Raw genomic sequence first — 18,491 nt, 5'->3', positions numbered from 1 at the left:
AAAATCCTCCAAGTCTGTAGACCCTTTTTGGCTATTTGGGCCTGGCCCAATAACATTCTGATAAAACTTTCCATTTTCCTTTTTTCAAGTTCGTCTGATCCTTGAAAATTCTGGTGATGATCCAAATGGTTTCGCTCTCCACCTCCGCGAGCCACGCTCACCCACTCCCGTCGGCGCACAACCGCCGTCCGGCGGAGAGAAATGTTACAGTGCGATGTGCATCCTTTTCCCCGCGCGAGCCTAAACATACGAGTAACGACTCCTCCCTGGCGCTCAGAGAGACTAGGCAGAGAAAATGGGTGAAGAGCAAGGAGGAGGCGAAGGAGAGATACTCGAAGGAGATTCAAGATGAAATGAACTCCAAAATCGCGTCTAGGAAAGCGATATCGATAATACTCCGAAGAGAGGCCACAAAGGCGATAATCGAGAAGAAGAAAGGACCAACCAACTCCAAGAAGCTTCTCCCAAGGACGGTGCTCGAGGCTCTTCACGAGCGAATCACAGCTCTCCGATGGGAATCTGCTCTTCAGGTTTGTAAACTTCGTCTGCTCTCTCAGACTTATACTTTGTTAATTTTTTTTTTAATTTTGGGATTTGATTCTCTGTGTAAGGTGTTTGAGCTACTGCGTGAACAGCTATGGTACAAACCTAACGTTGGCATCTACGTCAAGCTCATCGTCATGCTTGGCAAATGCAAGCAGCCTGAAAAGGCTCATCAGCTCTTTCAAGAAATGATCGGTGAAGGCTGTGTGGTGAATCATGAAGTGTATACTGCTTTACTATCTGCTTATAGCAGGAGTGGACGCTTTGATGATGCGTTTACTCTTTTAGAACTTATGAAAAGCAGTCATAACTGCCAGCCCGATGTGCATACTTACTCCATCCTCATCAAGTCGTTTCTTCAGGTTTTTGCGTTTGATGAGGTTCAGGCTCTGCTCTCTGATATGAGAAGACAGGGTATTAGGCCTAACACAATCACTTATAATACCCTCATTGATGCCTATGGGAAAGCAAAAATGTAATTTGCATCCTTTACTGTCCTTGTTGAGTTATTATGGTTTAGTTCAAAGCATGTATAAGCTGAGATAGTTGTTTTCTTTTTTTGGAAGGTTTGTGGAGATGGAATCAACACTTATCCAAATGCTTGGAGAGGATGACTGCAAGCCTGACTCTTGGACCATGAACTCAACCCTTAGAGCCTTTGGTGGGAACGGACAGATAGAAATGATGGAGAATTGTTACGAGAAGTTTCAGAGCTCCGGGATCGAACCCAACATCAGAACATTCAATATCCTCCTTGATTCCTATGGGAAAACAGGAAACTACAAGAAGATGAGCGCCGTGATGGAGTTCATGCAGAAGTATCACTACTCGTGGACCATAGTCACCTACAATGTGGTCATTGACGCGTTCGGGAGGGCAGGAGACTTGAAACAAATGGAATACTTGTTTAGGCTGATGCAGTCAGAGAGGATAAAACCAAGCTGTGTTACGCTGTGTTCTCTTGTTCGTGCCTATGGAAGAGCTGGCAAAGCGGATAAAATTGGAGGAGTCTTGCGTTTCATCGAGAACTCAGACGTAAGGCTAGACCTTGTGTTCTTTAACTGTCTGGTAGATGCTTATGGGAGGATGGAGAAGTTTGCGGAGATGAAAGGTGTTCTCGAACTAATGGAGAAGAAGGGATTTAAACCTGATAAGATTACATACAGGACAATGGTTAAGGCTTACAGAATCAGTGGCATGACTAGCCATGTAAAGGAACTTGATGGTGTGGTCGAGTCCGTTGGTGAAGCCCAAGTTGTGTTGAAGAAGCCGGACTTTTAGCCGAGGAATAGAGCTTAAATTTTCCGGTATATTTATATATCTAGTAGCCAAGGAATGTAGTTAGTATGAGAGTATTGTAAATACATTTCATTTCGCTTACAAAACTTTGTAACACAAAAACAAAAAAGTGATACAAGTATAGTTCTTTGCTCTTGTTTGTGATATATGTTTATATGTCTGTATGTCCTGAAGCAGCTAGATATGAGAGTTGAAGGCTGTACGCTTCTTTCAGCTGAGCCAAGACTTCTGCAATAGATGGTCTGCTAGATGCATCTCTCCCCACACATTTTATAGCAACAGAAGCAGCTTTTTTCATGCTCGCTGGATCAAACGTTCCCTTCAAGACATCATCCACAATCTCAAACGCTCCTGCTTGTAAGTTTGGCCTTGCCTGCATATAAGTAGCTCTATATTTTATGACTCTGGGAGATAATAAAAGGAAGACAGTCATGTGATTCTTACCCATAAGACTAAGTTAAAAGAATCTGGTGATCCTGAGTGACTTAAGGGTTCTCTTCCACAGATGAGCTCCAACAGAACCACACCAAAGCTATAGACATCACTTTTCTCTGTCAGCTGCAGGGTAGAGTAATATCTGGAATGAAAAGTATGATTAATGAATAGTTAATGAAACTGTTTTTCTGTCACGAATGCTGAGAGATGGTTACAGTAGAGTTTACTCAGGATCAAGGTAGCCTGCAGTGCCTTTAACAACAGTAGTAATATGTGATGCATCTGCTTTTGTAAACTGTTTTGACAAGCCAAAGTCAGAAACTTTTGCGTTCATATCCTTGTCAAGAAGTATGTTACTGCACTTTACATCCCGGTGTATAATTCTTGGCTCACTTCCATTGTGCAGGTAGTCCAGTCCTTCATGAGCAAGACAAATTGTTACTATCTGCCAAAATCAAATGTGTGTTTAGTACCAGTGACAGATGTTGAAGATGTACCTTTTGCAGCATCAACTGCAACCTTTAGTCTGGAAACCCAGTTCAATGAAAGTCTTTTACGACTTGGACCTGCAGAAGCAATTAGCTTTGAGAGGAAGATGGCTTTGAAAGAGGATGATGAGCAATGGCTAGATACTTGGGGAGTTGTATACCGTAAAGGTGATCAGCTAATGATCCACCAGGAAGATACTCATAAACCAGTATTTGCCGTTTCGGTTCGTAGCAGAAGCCCTCGAAGGAAACTAGATTTTGGTGGCGTATCTGAGACAAAAGGTGCACCTAAAAGTATACAGTACAAAGGGATACATCAGATCAAAGCACTCGGATCACTAAAGATGAATTTGAATGCATGATATTCAAATAAAGCTTAACCTCGTTGATGAAAGAATCAGCTCCAAGTTGAGTTTTGTCAAATCTCACTTTGACCGCAACTTGTTTTCCATCTGGTAGTTTTCCATGGAACACAGATCCAAAACTTCCGCGGCCAATCACTTCCTTGAAGCTCCTTGTAGCTGTCTTGATCTCTTTGTGAGAAAAGATTCTTGAAGTGTTCCAGTTCTGCATCTTCAGTTGTTCTCCTGATCCAGATTTTGATAACTATTAAGAATCATAAAGCCACAAACTATGTGGGAGCAAAAAAAAGAAAGCATTTGTTCCCCCATACTGGTTATATCTCTCTCTTTGTTTCTCTGTCTCCTCGTGAAGACCGACATGAAAACAAATATGAGGAGAGTGGCAAACAAGGCGCCACCAGAAACTCCTAGCAAGATCGCTATACGGTTTTGCTTCTTGTGTTTCTTATTGGTAGGGATAGTGACTTGTGGTGTGTCGATTGTTGAAGACACATTGTTGCATGATGACGAAGTGAACGAAAGGCATTGGTTCCCCGTTGTCCTGCATAGAAAGCAAATCAGTAAACACTAGAACAACCAGACTAGAATATTGTAGCAAATGATGGCGAGACAGAAACTATATTACCTTACTTCCAGACCCGTTCTGTTAAGTGACTGTGGCAAGGGGCCTACTAAGTTATTGTTTTCCAGATTCCTGAGTAGAAATTATATAAAGATCCTTCTCTGTATGAGGTAAAAGCTACTTCTTTGGTCTAAATGTTTACTTACAGGAGACGAAGTTTCTTCAGCTTTCCTAGAGTTTCAGGAACTGATCCTTGTAAGCTGTTGTTTTGCAGGTCCCTGCAAGGAATAGAGACTGGCTTTAGAATTACCAAAAACAATTCCAGAAAATCTCAGTATAAGATAACTTACAGAACTTCAAGGTTATTTAGATTTTCCAGTTCGGAGCCGAAAGATTTTATTTGATTGAAGCTCAAATTCCTGGATATATACCATCAGAAGCATTTTAGTACTACAAGAAGCTTCAAACATATATTTCGTCAACGTTATATGGATGAGTATTACAGCTGCTGGAGATGCTGAAGGCTTCCTACATTCTGTATTGCTCCAGTAAGTGATGTATTATGCAAGTCGCTGCAGGAGAGCAACTCAGTGATAACACACATGCATATACATGAGACGCTAGAAATGCTAGAAACTTACAGTGTTTTGAGGTCAAGCAAGTCTCCAAAAGTTGGACTAATAGACCTCAGGTTGATCTGTGAAAGAAACCTAGACGGCCAGAAGAAGCAAAAATCTAAGCCGAGTTCCAGAAATGTGAAAAGCAAGGGTTGTCTTACAATGATGTAACACGGCTTCCTTCACATTCAATGTGGTTCCAAGGAAGAGGAGTGCATGGGTCGTCTTGCCATCCAAGGTCTTGTCCAGTAAACTGTTCTATGACTTTAAGCGCCGAAACTGCAAAAGATAACTTATAAGGTGAAGTTTTTTGGCTGCTCTATCTAGGTAGCAATCAAACAGAGGATACCTGTGGTAGAAGAAGCTTCTGGAGGGATTTGGAGGATTTCATACACCTCAAGAGCGTTCACCTGAGGATTGAACTTGATTTTTTCAAAGGTGATGTTTAGCTTACTGATTCTCTTTTGCGTAAAGTACAAAGCACTGGCTTCTGAACTGGTTACTGTATGCTCAGACTGTTTGACTTCGTTATTGATGGTCACACTAAAAGAAGGGGAGAGTGAGAGTATCCCAGCGAAGTAGAGGATAATGTAGTAGTCCCCTAGTGTATCTAGAGAAAGTGTATATGAAAGCCTGTCATTGCGAGCTAGAATTCTTGCAGTCTGAAGAACGGTATCTGGCGGATTCTCAGTTATGTTGAAGGAAGACAAGCTTGTGAGTCTGTTGAAGTTCCAAGAGGTGTGAAACGGTGTAAAACTTTGGTCCGGATCCCATATTCGATCAAATGGATCTGAAGGGTACCTGGCATTCAACAGATATCACATAGTAAGTTCAACAAAACACAAGAAAGATCAGATTTAAAGAGCCTGAGAACTCATTACCGGATAGTCCCATTTGTGTATCCGCTATTGATCCGGTAACTTCTCCTGAGGATAGCATTTGGTGAACTCTCCAGGCTGTTTCTGTAAGTACCTAAAGGAAGTGGACGTACTTCTAGAGAAGAGATAACCGGAATGCCTCTTCCTTTAACCGCAAGCAAGCAAAGCGAAAGAGAATCCTTGTTGACCGGCCAAACCAACTCTTCAATCCAAGGATCTTTGATTCTGAGATCAACAGTACTAGTGACACTCCTCCCCAAAGAGACGCGAAATGCTGGAGGCTGGTTCTGGCTATCATAGTTTCTATAAACGAATGTGGCTCGAATCAGAACCGAAGACAGGTCCTTCCTCACAGGTAGCTTATAACACTGGCGGCTTTGAGAGTCCGGGAAGAATCTGATGGGAACAGTAGAAGTTGAAGATCCCTCGATGTAAGTAACGGCAGTAGTGTTACCTGTTTCGATATAATCGTTGTCTGAGACCCAGGAGATGTTGTAAGCAGCGGTGTAACTTGAGCCGCCACAAGACAAGCTCAAGAAACCTGTTCCATTACAAAGATTGAATAAAACAGTTGAAGACAAAAGAACAAAAGTAACGGTAAGGACTTGAGACATGGTCAAGAATCTCCATACCATCTGGATTGGAGAAGGCAAACATCCAGAAGCCACTGAGCAAAACCAAATCTATCCAGAAGATCATCTTCGAATTTTCTGAGTGAAATCTGGAGAACATATATTAAAATTGTTCTATTGTGTTATTAGGATTATCCTAAGAACTCATTCTTTATATATATCAATGGATTTGTATGTGTGAAGGTGTTATCAATGATGATGATTCGTAGGTACTTTACTCAGTGGTCATAATGCACTCACTAGTAGTATATGTATCAACTAATAATCTACATTAACAATTTAAGTACAGTGAGTGTTTATTTAACCTTCCTTACATATCACATAAAATAGAAGTGTCAAATATGTGTAGAAATTCAAAAGAAAAAGAAAATAAAATTTGGTTGCTCAGTTCTTAAGAATGATTATGAGACTGATGCTTGAGAGAGAATCTTAAAAAAGCAATGATATTACGTTTTGCTTGGCTTCAACACTAATCCTCACATTGCATTCTCCTCTAAGCTTTCTTTTAAAGGGAAAAACCTTTTTCGACAAATTATTCCCATAGTAACGTCTCCCTAGTTTTGAATTTTACTTTTAATCAATGCCTGAGAAACATAAAATGCTTTATCTCTAATCGATTTTAATCGAGCTTTATTGACTATGCAAATAATGGTAGTGTGAGCAATCTTCAATGACCTTTCCGGGTTGCAAGTTAGCTACACGTTACAAAGTACACAAAAGTATCTGCAAGCCTTAAACCTTAGAGGCATCCCTGAGCCAGTAACAACTCTTAATGCTTTTCCTTTTTTGGAAACATCATATTATTTTTGAAACTAATATAATTTTATATTGTTGGTTAAATTGCTTCAGTAACGTTGTCATGCCAAAGTAAAGGATAAATAAATTGTGATTGAAGCTAAAAAGAGAGTACAAAGACATAGGATATAAATAAGTTTGTAACCGAAGAAAGAAAACATTCGGGCAAAATCCGATGCAACTAAGTGAAAGTGAAAAAAAAGTATTATAGGTCGGCTCAAAAACATGCAAAGACAAACTACTACTGATCATCATCTCAGTACTTGACTGGTGCAAGAATTTCGAGCTGTGCTCCGAGCTTCTCTTCAGCGACCTTCTCAGCCTTGGCTCTAAGTTTGTTAAGCTGCTTCTTACGCTCGTAAACAACTTGAGATCTCTCCTTCCTCTTCGTCTCCAGCTCCTGTTCATTCGATATTAGTATTACATCAGTCATCAGAAGCCATTAACAACCCACAAAACCTCATAAGCTAATGATATTTCATCTATGTAAATAAAACCAACGGTGCAGCGGAATATGCATACCTTGATGGTGTCGTAGTGGTTCCACCCGACTTCAGAGGAGAGACGGCCCAACAGACAGTACTTGTGACCAGCTTGAAGCCTCAAGACCCTGAAGGTGAAAAAAAGAATAATTAATACACAAACGTAGAAAGTTTGTGAAACTAGAAAAAAGGAGAAGAGTGTAAAGAGACAAACTTGAGAGCATCGGGGATGACCATCCTCTTGACCTTGTCATAAGGTGGAGGCACACCTTCAAACACCTTCATGCGTGCAAGTGCAGCAGCTCCACGCTTTGTTTTGTGTGGAATCATACTGCAACATCAAACCACACACAAACTTTTCCCTCAGCAAACATCATGCATTGAATACAACCATACATAACTTGACACCTCAGCATTATAAAACCCATACTAAAAGCACAGACAGATCTAAATAAGAACACGAGCGATAAAACACAAAATGTAATAGCTACCGTGTTACACAAGCAACCTAAAAACTGGAACTTTTAAGAAACTTAAAAGATAAAAGGATAGATCTTTCGATCTACTAACCCGCGAACAGTACGCCAGAAGATCTTGGAGGGAGCACGGAAGTGAATGGGTCCATGAGAAGGCTTCGTGTTCATACGTTTGCGGAGAAACCTCATGTACTTCATTTTCTGGCGAACGAGTCCACCGGAGAGGCAAATCTCCTCGCATCTCACGATGACGACCTTCTGCCCATTGAGGAGCTCCTTGGCCACGATAGACGCCAAGCGCCCCAGCATGTGGTGGCGCGCGTCGACGACTACGCGCTTCGAGCATATACCTGATCCCGACACCATTTTTTGCTTCACCTTCTGTGAGTGTGTGTTAGCGGCTGGAGAGACACACTCGAGAAATTATATTCGAGTAGTCTAGGGTTTAAGGGTTATTTTCGTCTATTTAATGTATTCTAATGGGCCGAATAATTTATGTGCTTTGGCCCGTTGGTGATCCTAAGAGTCCATTAAAAACTCAAATCATATAATTATGAATGACGACAACTCATTCGGTTTATTCGGTTTTTGGATTAATCGGACTGGGATGTTTAGTAACCATTAGGAATAGGAATCATATATTTTTCGGATCGGTTCGGTTCGGACAATGTCGGGTTTCTATATTTTTATAAAACTTGAAGTGGAATCGAACTATAAATAATTCGATTTTGGTTCGGGTTTAAAGCCAAAAACTAAAAAAAAATCCTAAAACCTTAGTTAAACCCAGAAAAAACCAAAAAAATATTTGGAATTCAGGTAATTCTCTTTTTTTGGATATTTTATATTATATATTACAAAAGTAATTAATAATTTTTTGGATATTAAAATGAAAATAATTAATATTTTTAATATATTTAAAATATTTGAGTATCTGTTCGGTCTCAGGTTCGGTTTCCAGTTCAGTCCGGTTCGGTTTCGGTTTTCGGATTTAGAAATATAGAAACCTTTCGGAACTTTTGTAATTTTTGGTCTAGTTTCGGTCTCGGCTTTTTCGGTTTGGTTCTGGTTTGGGTTTTGGATTTTGGATAATATGTTCAGGACTAATATACAGGTATGTTACATGAAGAAGTTTAAGTACAAGAATGTAACTCAAGCAGAGGCAAGAATATTTAGGGCAACTTCTTTGAGAGAAGGCATGGTTTCTTGCTGGTGAACACAGATGCACTTGTTTCTCGTTCTCCTCAGGACTTGCCATGGACCTGGATAGCATCTACATCAATACAACAACTGATTCAGCAAAAGATCAAGAAACAAGAGGATATCAATTTGTCTTTCTTTCTTTTGTTTTAGCAGAAGTAAACCTGAAAAGGACACCTCCTTTTTGTCCCTTGAAGTTGTGGATGTAGTAAACCGTCTCCATCTTGGGAAGAAGTGTCTCTGTCAGTGCACCAAGTTTTGGGTAAAAGAACTTTGGATAGTCTTTTTGTTATGTATTAAAGGAAACAAGAGGTCTCTCTCTCTTTTGAGTTCTACTTTAGTTCCATTTGATGAGAAGAAGAAAAAGGATACAGCCTGAACGTATGCGGTCAAGTTCTCCATTGAAGATGATTAGTTTTCGTTCAGTGTTCACAACAGCTTCCTTGTACAGCTCTTCCACTACAAGCATCTCTGAGTTTTTGGCAAAATAGGAACACACCACAAAAGGAATGAGCCAGATGTATATAATGTTAACAAGATGATGAATGTTTGAGTGTATTGTACCGTTGACATTAAAATAAGGGTATGCAACAAGGAACAGTTCGTCTTCAGGCTTCACTCGATCCGCCATCTTTACTCTCTCAAAGAAACCAAAGTCTTCAAAGAGAGAAGGCTTTGTTAGATAGTCCAGCTTAAAGTAAGTTCCTTCAAAGACATTTTTTTTAGCAAATTTGACTTCGTTTGCCTCCGGGAAGAACTGAAATCATCATGTTAAGCAGAACTTTTATAGATGTTGAAACTTGTTATAAATAGTTGGATAACAATAAGTTTGAATGCATACAATTCTTGTGGTTCGAGCCTTTTCAGGAGATATAAGGCGGTCACAAAACTGGTGTATCATATTCATACTTTCTGTCATCTCTGTCGCTCCTTCACCATCACCTATTACAACACAAGTAACAATGCAACAGAAAACACACAGTAATATCTAATAAGCAAGATGCGAATTAAAAAAAAAAACAGCATAGAAGATGAAAGTAGTTAGTTACCTGGCACAGATGCAAGACCAGATGTTGGGAACTCAATTTCCTGTAAAAAAAAAAGGTTCCCTTGGATCACAGTAATAATAAACGAGATCCATTTTTTAAACAAGCATTGCAAAACTCACTCACCATTAACTGTTTCTCGTCCTTCAACGCCATTTCAACTGCTTGTTTTGCCTGTATGTTTTTCATCCATCATATCCACACTAATGCTTTAGCTTTACATAACTCAAAATTGGTAGTAGCTAATTTGGTGTTAAGAAGAAGAGCAAAATAGAAAGCTGACTTGGTTAATGAGCTCGAAGTAATCACGAGGAAAAGGTACATTCTCCACAGATGTGTTAGACCCTCCAGAAACAGAACAAACTCTGTACTTGAGATTCCTATTCGTCTTGGTAGCATCATTGTTCTTCCAATATATACTACCACTACCAAGAACAGTCTACAATACAAGATTGAAAAAACATTCAGTATGATGCGTGTGTGACTTGTTCTTTCAGTTGAGAGATGCTTTGAAACAACACATGTAGGATTATTAGTCAGTATACAAACGGATACTGTATCTACCTTAGAGTTAGAGACGAGAGTTCCGGCAAGAGAAGCCGGAGAGACGGTGGATGCGATGGAGAAGGAGGAAGGTGACATATGGTCCACAGAAAAATGAAACTGTATCTTTAATATTTTGTGGAGGGAAACTGAGATAAATATTAATAACTTATTATAAATATAAAAAGAAATTAAATATCAACCAGTAAAATAAACGGAATAAAATATTTAATTAATTAAAAAAATATGATTAAGCGAAGCAAGAAGCATTTATCAGCGAGGCGCCAGATCTATTAAGCTAATTATATTAGTAGCCAATCACTTACCTTCGACCTTCCACCAGAAACCCTTTGAATAATTGAGGATCATCGGGAGATGGGCGGAGACGGCAAAGTGTTCACCTTGGAGGAGGTTTCTCAGCACACTAGCAACCAGGACTGTTGGATCGTCATCGACGGCAAGGTTCCCTTCTCTTCTCTCTCTCTCTGGTTTGATCTCTCATTATTTGATAAGATCTGGATCGCACTATCAACTGTAACGTAGATCTGCTCTGCTTATGCTCTAAATCACTGATAATTTGGATCCCTTTGCTAAAAATCCTACTGATTCTTTATTGAATGTGATTGCTTACTCTCCATGTTTGTTTCATTGATCTCGTATCATTGAACTTGTTGACTACGTGTGATATGTGAATAGTTGAAAAGGTCGCTTAAAGGCTTAAGCTTTTGTTCTTTTGATGGTGTATATGTAGGTATATGATGTGACCAAGTTCTTGGATGATCATCCTGGTGGTGACGAGGTCATCTTGACTTCCACAGGTAACCACCTTACACGTCTTTCTTGGTTTGTTAGTAGTTCATGTTTGGGCACTTATCAATGTGTTGGTTTCCAGGGAAAGACGCGACGGATGACTTTGAGGATGTGGGACACAGCTCCACTGCTAAAGCCATGCTTGATGAGTACTACGTCGGTGATATTGACTCCGCCACTGTCCCAGCCAAAACCAAGTTTGTTGCTCCTCCTTCAAACCAGACCCAGTCTAACCAGAACAAGAGCTCGGATTTTCTCATTAAGATCCTTCAGTTCCTTGTTCCTCTCCTTATCTTAGGCTTGGCTCTCGGTATCCGCTCTTACACCAAGACTCCTTCCTCTTGAGGACTCAGTTCTTGGGTCGTTGAGTGTTTGTCTAAGTGGGTTTACACTCTTTATCTCTGCCTGTCTTTGTAAGACTTCAGATATTATATATTCTCTTAAGAGACCTTTTGTTTGTCTTTAATCAAAATCAAATCCATTTACAAAAGATTAAACTCAGTGTAACTGACAATAATATCATTATCATTCCACTCACTCACAGCCTAGTCTTGGCACTCACTTTAACAAGCAGCAACAGGTAAAGAGAATATATAAGAAAGAAAAATGACAGAGCTAATCCATGCTTGCGCATGTTCTCTCCATCGCCTTTGAATCAGTTCTGAAAGACTGCTTCGATGGAGAGCTTGATCCTCTTGATGAGCCATGATGCCCCCCAAAGAAGCTAAGCTTCCCCATCTTCTTTGAGAAACTGCTCATGAATTTTCTCGAATGAGACCTCTGCATATCTCTCTTCATGCAGATATGCTCCTTCTCCAGATCGTTGAGCCTCATCCTCAGCCTAGCTAACTCGAGCTTCAGCTCCCTGTTTTCTCTCCTCAGAGACGCGTAGTTGTCTTTGGGGGACATCGCTGCGCTGAGAGCTCCGCTGTTGATTCTCCATGACTGTTGCTGCTGCTGCTTTGGCTTTGTCTCTTCGTCTGAGTAAGAAGTGCACAAGGAGCTTCTGAGCTTAAGCTGCTCAAAGTAGAGAACCTGAACTATGGACTGCAGAGGAAGCCGCTCGTTCTGCGCAGCGTGTGCTCCTGCCTCTTGCGAGAGTTTCTGGAAGTCTATAAGTTTAGACAGCTTCTTCTTGTCTGAATCAGACAACCCTTGATGTGCCTGAGAAGTGAGAACATAAGTATCAACAAGACAAGACTCAAGAAAAGCAAAAACTGTTTAAGTTTACCTTAAGATAGAGATCAATGGCACGGTACAACCCATCATGAAGCGTGCGAGCATGAAGCGGCAAAGCTTCCGCAATGAGCAAGAACTTGGGAAGGTCAAGGTTAGCATCAGGAGCAATCTCAGCGAGGTAACTATCTACAAGCTTCGCAACTTTAAACATTGCGCTTTGAGAAGGCGTATGCGGACTACTATCATCACCACATTCAAACACAGACTCTTCATCCTCACTATCATCACCTCCTTGCTGCGAGAAGTTCACCAAGATTCTGTGAACCGTATCAATCTCAAACAAAGTATCTCCGGAGTGACGAAAAGAAGGGATCAAGAGATCGTCTAACGTCGCCATGTCAAGCTGAGAACCAATCCTCCTCTCTAGATCAAGCCTGCATGACACCGAAGCATCGAGCATCACCGCTCTTCTAAGCAACCCGAAGAGGAAACTTATAGGGACAACGAGTTTCTCAACTGGGAGAAGAGCAACGATCGTCTCAACAATGGCTTGTTCATGTTCTTGATGTCCTGTCTTTGTCAGCTCTCTCTCCGCGTAACTCACCAAAGAAGCTCCTATACTCTCCGGACGCACGCCGCGGCACTTCATAGCGTTCATCACTCTCTGATACAAATCAATCCTAAGAACCGAAAGATCCTCAATCCACCAGTCTCCTCCTCCTCCATCGTTACCTTTAGCTTGCTTGCTCATGTGAAGCCTCCCCGAGCTGCTATACTCCAACCTCGAGAAGCTCGAGGCGATCTGCTCGGCGCAGGCCTTTGATGCGATGGCGTCTATGCATCTGGTTACGATGCTGAGCTCGTCTGCCAGAGGGAGGAGATTCTCCGACTGTTTCAAGACTTGGACGCACATCTCGAGGCTCTTGCAGACAATGCTGTCGAGATACTCCTCTGTTCTCGAAGCCAAGTTGTCTTTGGAGTACTCCTCTGTCATCTCGAGGTAGTCAGAGACGCATAAGAGCTGCGCGACGTTTGATGAGGTGATCTCGAAGTTGATCCCGTAGCAGAACTTGGCTGCTAGCTCGAATGTCTCTGCTCCTCCTGGGAGGTTGAGAAGCTCCACTTTGGAGATGTCTGAGTCTCTGTGTTCCGCGACGATTCTACGGATTCTTCCACTTCTGGAGACTAGAGGGAACTGAGAGATGGAGAAATCAAACATTGGTTCTCAGTAACTACATATCACTGTTAATGTTTTATAAGTATGGATATACCTTGTGAAGAGCAAAGTTTCCTCCGTTTACTTCAATGGTTATATCACTTGGAACGTCTCGAAAGATCCTGTAAAGTTTCAGGAAAGAAACTTAAGTAAGAGGATGGCAGTGAAAAGAGAAGAAAGAGAAGAAAACAATACCATTCACTACAGCTTTGCCTAGAAGATTTAGCAAGGGAGAGCTTCTGGTGGTGGTGGAGATGTTGATGATGCTGTAGCAGAAGATGAGGGTGATGCTTGTCCATGAAGAATAATTATGTTCAAGAAGCAGAGAAAGATGCAGAAGGAACCAATTAAAAGTGTTGTAGTTTGGTGATGGTTAGTTTTTTCCTCTGGAGATTTCCAAAACCAGAGAGAGAGATAATGATGGTAATAGTAGTGTTGAATGAGCATTAATCATAACACCTGGTCATGTTTTGTTCAAATCCAAATTTTTTGTCTTTGTCTTTAGTTGGGTCCCCTTTGCTTGTCCCTCCATAGTTTTCTCCCTACTTTGAAATGTCAAGAACAGATCTTTTTCAAGCAACAATTGTCAAACGTGAATTAAGCTCCGTTTTATTAGGGATATCAAAAAGATTCTATACAAAGTTGGAATAGAACATATGAGCAAAAAGAAGAAAAACATACTGATAAAGGTGTGAGAAAAAGGAGAAAAGGTGTCGAAAGGCTTCAATCCAAAGGGAAAATGATTTGCAGAGTGGGAAAAGTTAAAGCAGAAAAGGAAAAAAAGGGAGTGTTAATTTTGGAATTTTTATTATATTCTTAAAACATCTTTTTGTTTTGCTTTGTCTCTTGTCATCATTTGTCATTATCTTCTTCCTTTCTTTCTTCTCTTGCGGGTGAGAAAGAGTATTACTCCTACAATAGTAGTTTGAAGTTTACCTACATCATAAAGCTTGATGTAGCTCATCAGTAGACTTGGCACCAGTGATCCGCTTCTAAGTCCTCCTTGTGCAGCTTATTCTCTCATTCAAGAAACCTCGTGCATTTTAACCCTGTTATGAGAAAAATACAAACCACCAAGATTGCCTCACAAGAAAGTAATAAACAATTGTTTTAGACCGTTGCACCAAAAGGTTTTTGGCTAATTTTGCTTATGGTCAGCTCATCAAATTCAAAGTTAGAAACTATTGGCTTAGAAAGTAGAGGATCTCTAACCGCATTATATATTTTACTCCAAAATGAAATGAAAAATAGAATTATGAACAAAAAATAAAATATTACTTCATTTGTAGAGCTGCGATATTATTTTTGTTCATTATTCTATTTCTTATTCTATTTTGTAGTATTTAATAGAGTGGAAGATGCTCTTCGCTATTTCCAATCATATATTTTTTATGTTTATGAACTTTCTCTAAACTGTAAAGTAACAGATTACTGCAGCTCTCAATCTGTCATATATAGTATAAGTTCTTAACACTGGTATGTCTCTTGTTTTCATATTCATGTGAACGATTCCAGACAAAGACTCATCGTCCCATCCCTTGGAATTAACCTATTCATTATTCGACACAATACTCATGTCAAGTCAATACTGTATGACTATACATCTCTTCTTAAATATTGTAAATAATTGATTCATAAAATTTAATATTCCGAAAAAGACTTGCTCTTTAAAGTCACACTCGCCCCTCTACAGAAACGAAATATTATTCTTAATCAGACAAATTGATATTCTGTTGGTTGGGCTGTGTTACGTCTTGCGTGTGATGTCGATTAGTGTTATTGCTTGAATCAAGTAGGGCCCTAATCACGTTCTTCTTTCACATCCACATGCTTATTAATTGTTTTTGGAAATGCTTAATGCAGATATATTTTCGCATAGGATAAAAACTGTATAAGGATGTTCAAGTGATTCACCAACTTGTAGGGTGAACTCTTCAACCACTTGACCACCACGAACCATGAATTGGTTAGTATTCAAAAGCTAAAGATGCGGAGATGATTATGTGAGAATGATGTCTTCTCCACCTCCATTATTTATTTTCGGTTTTGATTAGATACAAACAAAAGCATTGTCTCTTTTTTTAATCTACTACCAAGTCAAAACTTTCTTAAGCCCACTCGTCTCTTTATACTTTTTTCTTGGGTAACTCAGCAAAATCTAGATCATATTGTGTTTTTTTACGTGTTGGTTTTTGTAAAAAAATTAACTGTTTTTTTAGATATTTGATTAGTCTAATTATTTTTATAATTCGAATTTTAACATAAAATGGCATAGCTAACTAACTTAACAGGACATAAAATTAAAATTGCGTTACTCTCACAGTTTCACGGCATGCAAACCAAACAATATATAGTTTTAGCATGTTCCGTACATCGTTTCACTCGAAACTTGTTTGTTTCAAATGCAATTATATGGTTTGCATTTATATGAGGAAAACAAAAGAAATTCTCATTTTATGTAAGATGCAGACGAAAACACCGATCAATATTCAATAACCAAAGAGTTTTATTTCGTTTGCGTTTACAAATATCAAAAATAAATTCCTTAAAATTGTTGAAGTACTATGTAAGTACTACGTGTAAATGGTAAATGCACACAAACACTCGGTGCCGTCTTCTAACCAATATAAACTATCTAATTTTCTATATCAAATGTTAAATTGTATACACAAAAGTTAAGCAGGGGTAACAATCAGTGTTTTTCGTAGTTTGTGAGTTCATATTGTTTATAAAATTTTGACCTTTTATATGTTATATAAATCGTTTTACTGTTCTCAAGAAATTTTAGTTTTAACATTGAAAAACATGCTTTCAACTTTTTGAAAAACTGAAATGATGGGAATAATTGTATTCTCCCGGTGATTATGGAAATTTGAAAAGAAACTCAAAAAATCATATAATAAAAGAAAAACTGAAAACATATGGAAACAGAAAAATAAGGAAAAGAAAATGTAGAGGGTCAACTTGTGAAAGACAATAAGTAATGGGGTTAGAAGGATAAAAACAAAAAGACACAGTAGACATGGAACGAAAGGAGATCCTTTATCAACGCATCATATGTCTCCTTGCACGCGCTTCGTACATTTAACGCTTTGATTGTCATTATTGTTGTTTGGTCTCCTCTCCTATCATTTTTCTATATTTTTGTGAGCTAACCATACAATCAAGCATCCTATGCATCACATCATTTGTTTTTATATTTTAGTAAAAAAAGTAGATTGAAGTGATCCTTACACATCTCACTTGGACTTGGCCTTATTCTTTAAGCTCAAAAGAACCCAACCCAGTAGGAGTTTAAATTTCTGACCGATATTTTATAGCTCGGTGTAGTCCAATTAGAATTGGCAAGTTTGAATTACATTCGAGCTATTTTCTAAAACCAACAAATTTGCTGGAAAGTGCTACTTGAACAAATTACATTTGGAAAAAAAACTGCATATGCAAGCATCCCATAAACTTGGTTTTAAAGGAATTAGTAGCAAGGTTGGGGTCTAATTCAATAGCAGAAAATTGTCAACAACAACAGATAAATCTCATCACTTATAAAGTTAAAGAAACACAGATTTTTTTTTATGGAACGCTACTTCATTAAAATCCACAAAATGAGTTTTTATGGAAAAAATATTAGATAAAATAATTTAGGATATCATAAAAGATGAAAGTATACCTATAAACCAGTCGGTTAACGGAGTAAAAGGATACAAATCATATGATACAAATGATATCTTACACCAAATATAGAGATGTGAACAATATGTGGAGATTGTCTTATTCAGCTAATTAATTAATATCTTATTTTAGGGCGAAGACCGATCTGACCATTATAAGTTTGTATTGATATTTGATGTCATGTTCGCTCCAAAGCATAACGGTTTTGAGTTCGATTGATTTTGTTTTTATGTTTTTTTACCTTTTTTGCCGTGGAAGTAAGTTTTAGAGGTTTTATAGTTTACTTATCATATCTTGTAGGTCTCGACCGTTTATTTTTAAAATGATATTTACCATTTAGCCAAAAAAAGAAGACCGGTCCCTTCATGAAACTAAAAGCAACGACGATCATGTTTAATTTATATAATTTTGGCAGTTTAGAAGTTTGGTTATTCTGTGCATAATTATTTAAATTTTGAAAGTTAAGCCAAGAAATGTTTGCTTTTCTCATGGGCGGCCCTCAGTCCTTGGCTCACATTAACATGCCTATGAGCTAAGGCCTATAGGGTAATCAGAAGGATGAAGCCACAGAGCAAGGGGAGTGTGAGAAGAAAACAAACGAAAAGACAAAAGGCTTTCGTAGTGAGTGCTAACATCTTTTTGGCATTTTCTAGCAAATAGTACTAAAAGGTTCAAACAAAACATTGAATAAACTGAACACAGATACCCCCAAGTGCGCATTGGTTAAAGATATGACCGAAGCGAATCTAAATGTCCCAAAACATTATTCGTATTAGTCAGCGAAACCCGTGATCTAACAACACCCCGTGTGTATATGTATACATCACCATACGTGTGTCTGTATCTATGCAGGTATGTACGTACGTATTGTTAACGTTTAATGGATTCACTTTCAATCTCATTCACCTTTTTATTCACTTCAAGCGATTAGAGAAAACAAAGAACAATGATTGGTTTCGAGATAAAATTTTACAGTTCCATCACATGGGGCTGGCCAATTTCCGAGAGACGATAGAAAAAAGTTAAAAACAACAGAGATCTTCTCAATCTCAATGAACACAGCAATATATTTTGTTGTCTCATCTTTTTGTCCCTGTCTGATAAAACTCTGTTGTAATAATTAGGGTGTCTATTTCAAGCATTGGGACAAGTAATATCTCAGATTATTCACACCCATGCACGTTACAAGTTACATTACAATTGAAATAACAATTAACACTAATGATCAATGCTATACCTCTAATTATTCACACCCCATACAC

General features: G+C 38.9%; 6 protein-coding genes across 6 annotated transcripts; 2 read left to right on the top strand and 4 right to left on the bottom strand.

Moving 5' to 3' along the window:
- Positions 1 to 82: 82 nt before the first annotated feature.
- Positions 83 to 1,988, top strand: LOC103874985 (pentatricopeptide repeat-containing protein At5g48730, chloroplastic). Its single transcript, XM_009153427.3, has 3 exons — positions 83 to 530; positions 612 to 1,018; positions 1,110 to 1,988. Exons 1-3 carry the CDS (start codon positions 117 to 119, stop codon positions 1,822 to 1,824), a joined length of 1,536 nt encoding a protein of 511 aa, XP_009151675.1. The 5' UTR covers positions 83 to 116; the 3' UTR covers positions 1,825 to 1,988.
- On the bottom strand, positions 1,866 to 6,440 carry LOC103874984 (probable LRR receptor-like serine/threonine-protein kinase At5g48740). Its single transcript, XM_009153426.3, has 16 exons — positions 5,817 to 6,440; positions 5,188 to 5,725; positions 4,656 to 5,107; positions 4,468 to 4,585; positions 4,331 to 4,399; positions 4,193 to 4,261; positions 4,040 to 4,108; positions 3,896 to 3,967; positions 3,753 to 3,821; positions 3,439 to 3,668; positions 3,147 to 3,352; positions 2,927 to 3,053; positions 2,775 to 2,843; positions 2,505 to 2,694; positions 2,287 to 2,419; positions 1,866 to 2,215 (listed from the first exon to the last, which is right to left on the bottom strand). The coding sequence occupies exons 1-16, from the start codon at positions 5,914 to 5,916 to the stop codon at positions 1,994 to 1,996; spliced, it is 2,733 nt and encodes a 910-aa protein (XP_009151674.1). The 5' UTR covers positions 5,917 to 6,440; the 3' UTR covers positions 1,866 to 1,993.
- Positions 6,441 to 6,685: 245 nt separating this feature from the next.
- On the bottom strand, positions 6,686 to 7,986 carry LOC103874986 (60S ribosomal protein L13a-4). The gene is made up of 4 exons (XM_009153428.2): positions 7,664 to 7,986; positions 7,308 to 7,424; positions 7,134 to 7,221; positions 6,686 to 7,011 (listed from the first exon to the last, which is right to left on the bottom strand). Exons 1-4 carry the CDS (start codon positions 7,933 to 7,935, stop codon positions 6,868 to 6,870), a joined length of 621 nt encoding a protein of 206 aa, XP_009151676.2. The 5' UTR covers positions 7,936 to 7,986; the 3' UTR covers positions 6,686 to 6,867.
- Positions 7,987 to 8,639: 653 nt separating this feature from the next.
- Positions 8,640 to 10,619, bottom strand: LOC103874988 (protein LOW PSII ACCUMULATION 3, chloroplastic). Its single transcript, XM_009153429.3, has 9 exons — positions 10,377 to 10,619; positions 10,096 to 10,251; positions 9,939 to 9,986; positions 9,816 to 9,855; positions 9,608 to 9,708; positions 9,331 to 9,523; positions 9,139 to 9,237; positions 8,931 to 9,048; positions 8,640 to 8,839 (listed from the first exon to the last, which is right to left on the bottom strand). The coding sequence occupies exons 1-9, from the start codon at positions 10,452 to 10,454 to the stop codon at positions 8,719 to 8,721; spliced, it is 954 nt and encodes a 317-aa protein (XP_009151677.1). The 5' UTR covers positions 10,455 to 10,619; the 3' UTR covers positions 8,640 to 8,718.
- On the top strand, positions 10,577 to 11,662 carry LOC103874990 (cytochrome B5). Its single transcript, XM_009153431.3, has 3 exons — positions 10,577 to 10,817; positions 11,107 to 11,173; positions 11,248 to 11,662. The coding sequence occupies exons 1-3, from the start codon at positions 10,731 to 10,733 to the stop codon at positions 11,508 to 11,510; spliced, it is 417 nt and encodes a 138-aa protein (XP_009151679.1). The 5' UTR covers positions 10,577 to 10,730; the 3' UTR covers positions 11,511 to 11,662.
- Positions 11,599 to 17,985, bottom strand: LOC103874989 (BTB/POZ domain-containing protein At5g48800). The gene is made up of 4 exons (XM_009153430.3): positions 13,756 to 17,985; positions 13,616 to 13,682; positions 12,397 to 13,539; positions 11,599 to 12,329 (listed from the first exon to the last, which is right to left on the bottom strand). The coding sequence occupies exons 1-4, from the start codon at positions 13,857 to 13,859 to the stop codon at positions 11,781 to 11,783; spliced, it is 1,863 nt and encodes a 620-aa protein (XP_009151678.1). The 5' UTR covers positions 13,860 to 17,985; the 3' UTR covers positions 11,599 to 11,780.
- Positions 17,986 to 18,491: the final 506 nt, after the last annotated feature.

The sequence above is a fragment of the Brassica rapa genome, chromosome A06, assembly GCF_000309985.2.
Source record: "Brassica rapa cultivar Chiifu-401-42 chromosome A06, CAAS_Brap_v3.01, whole genome shotgun sequence".
Classification (NCBI taxonomy): Eukaryota; Viridiplantae; Streptophyta; class Magnoliopsida; order Brassicales; family Brassicaceae; genus Brassica; species Brassica rapa.
Note: the sequence above shows the minus strand (reverse complement) of the source record. Positions and strands in the feature narration are given on the sequence as shown.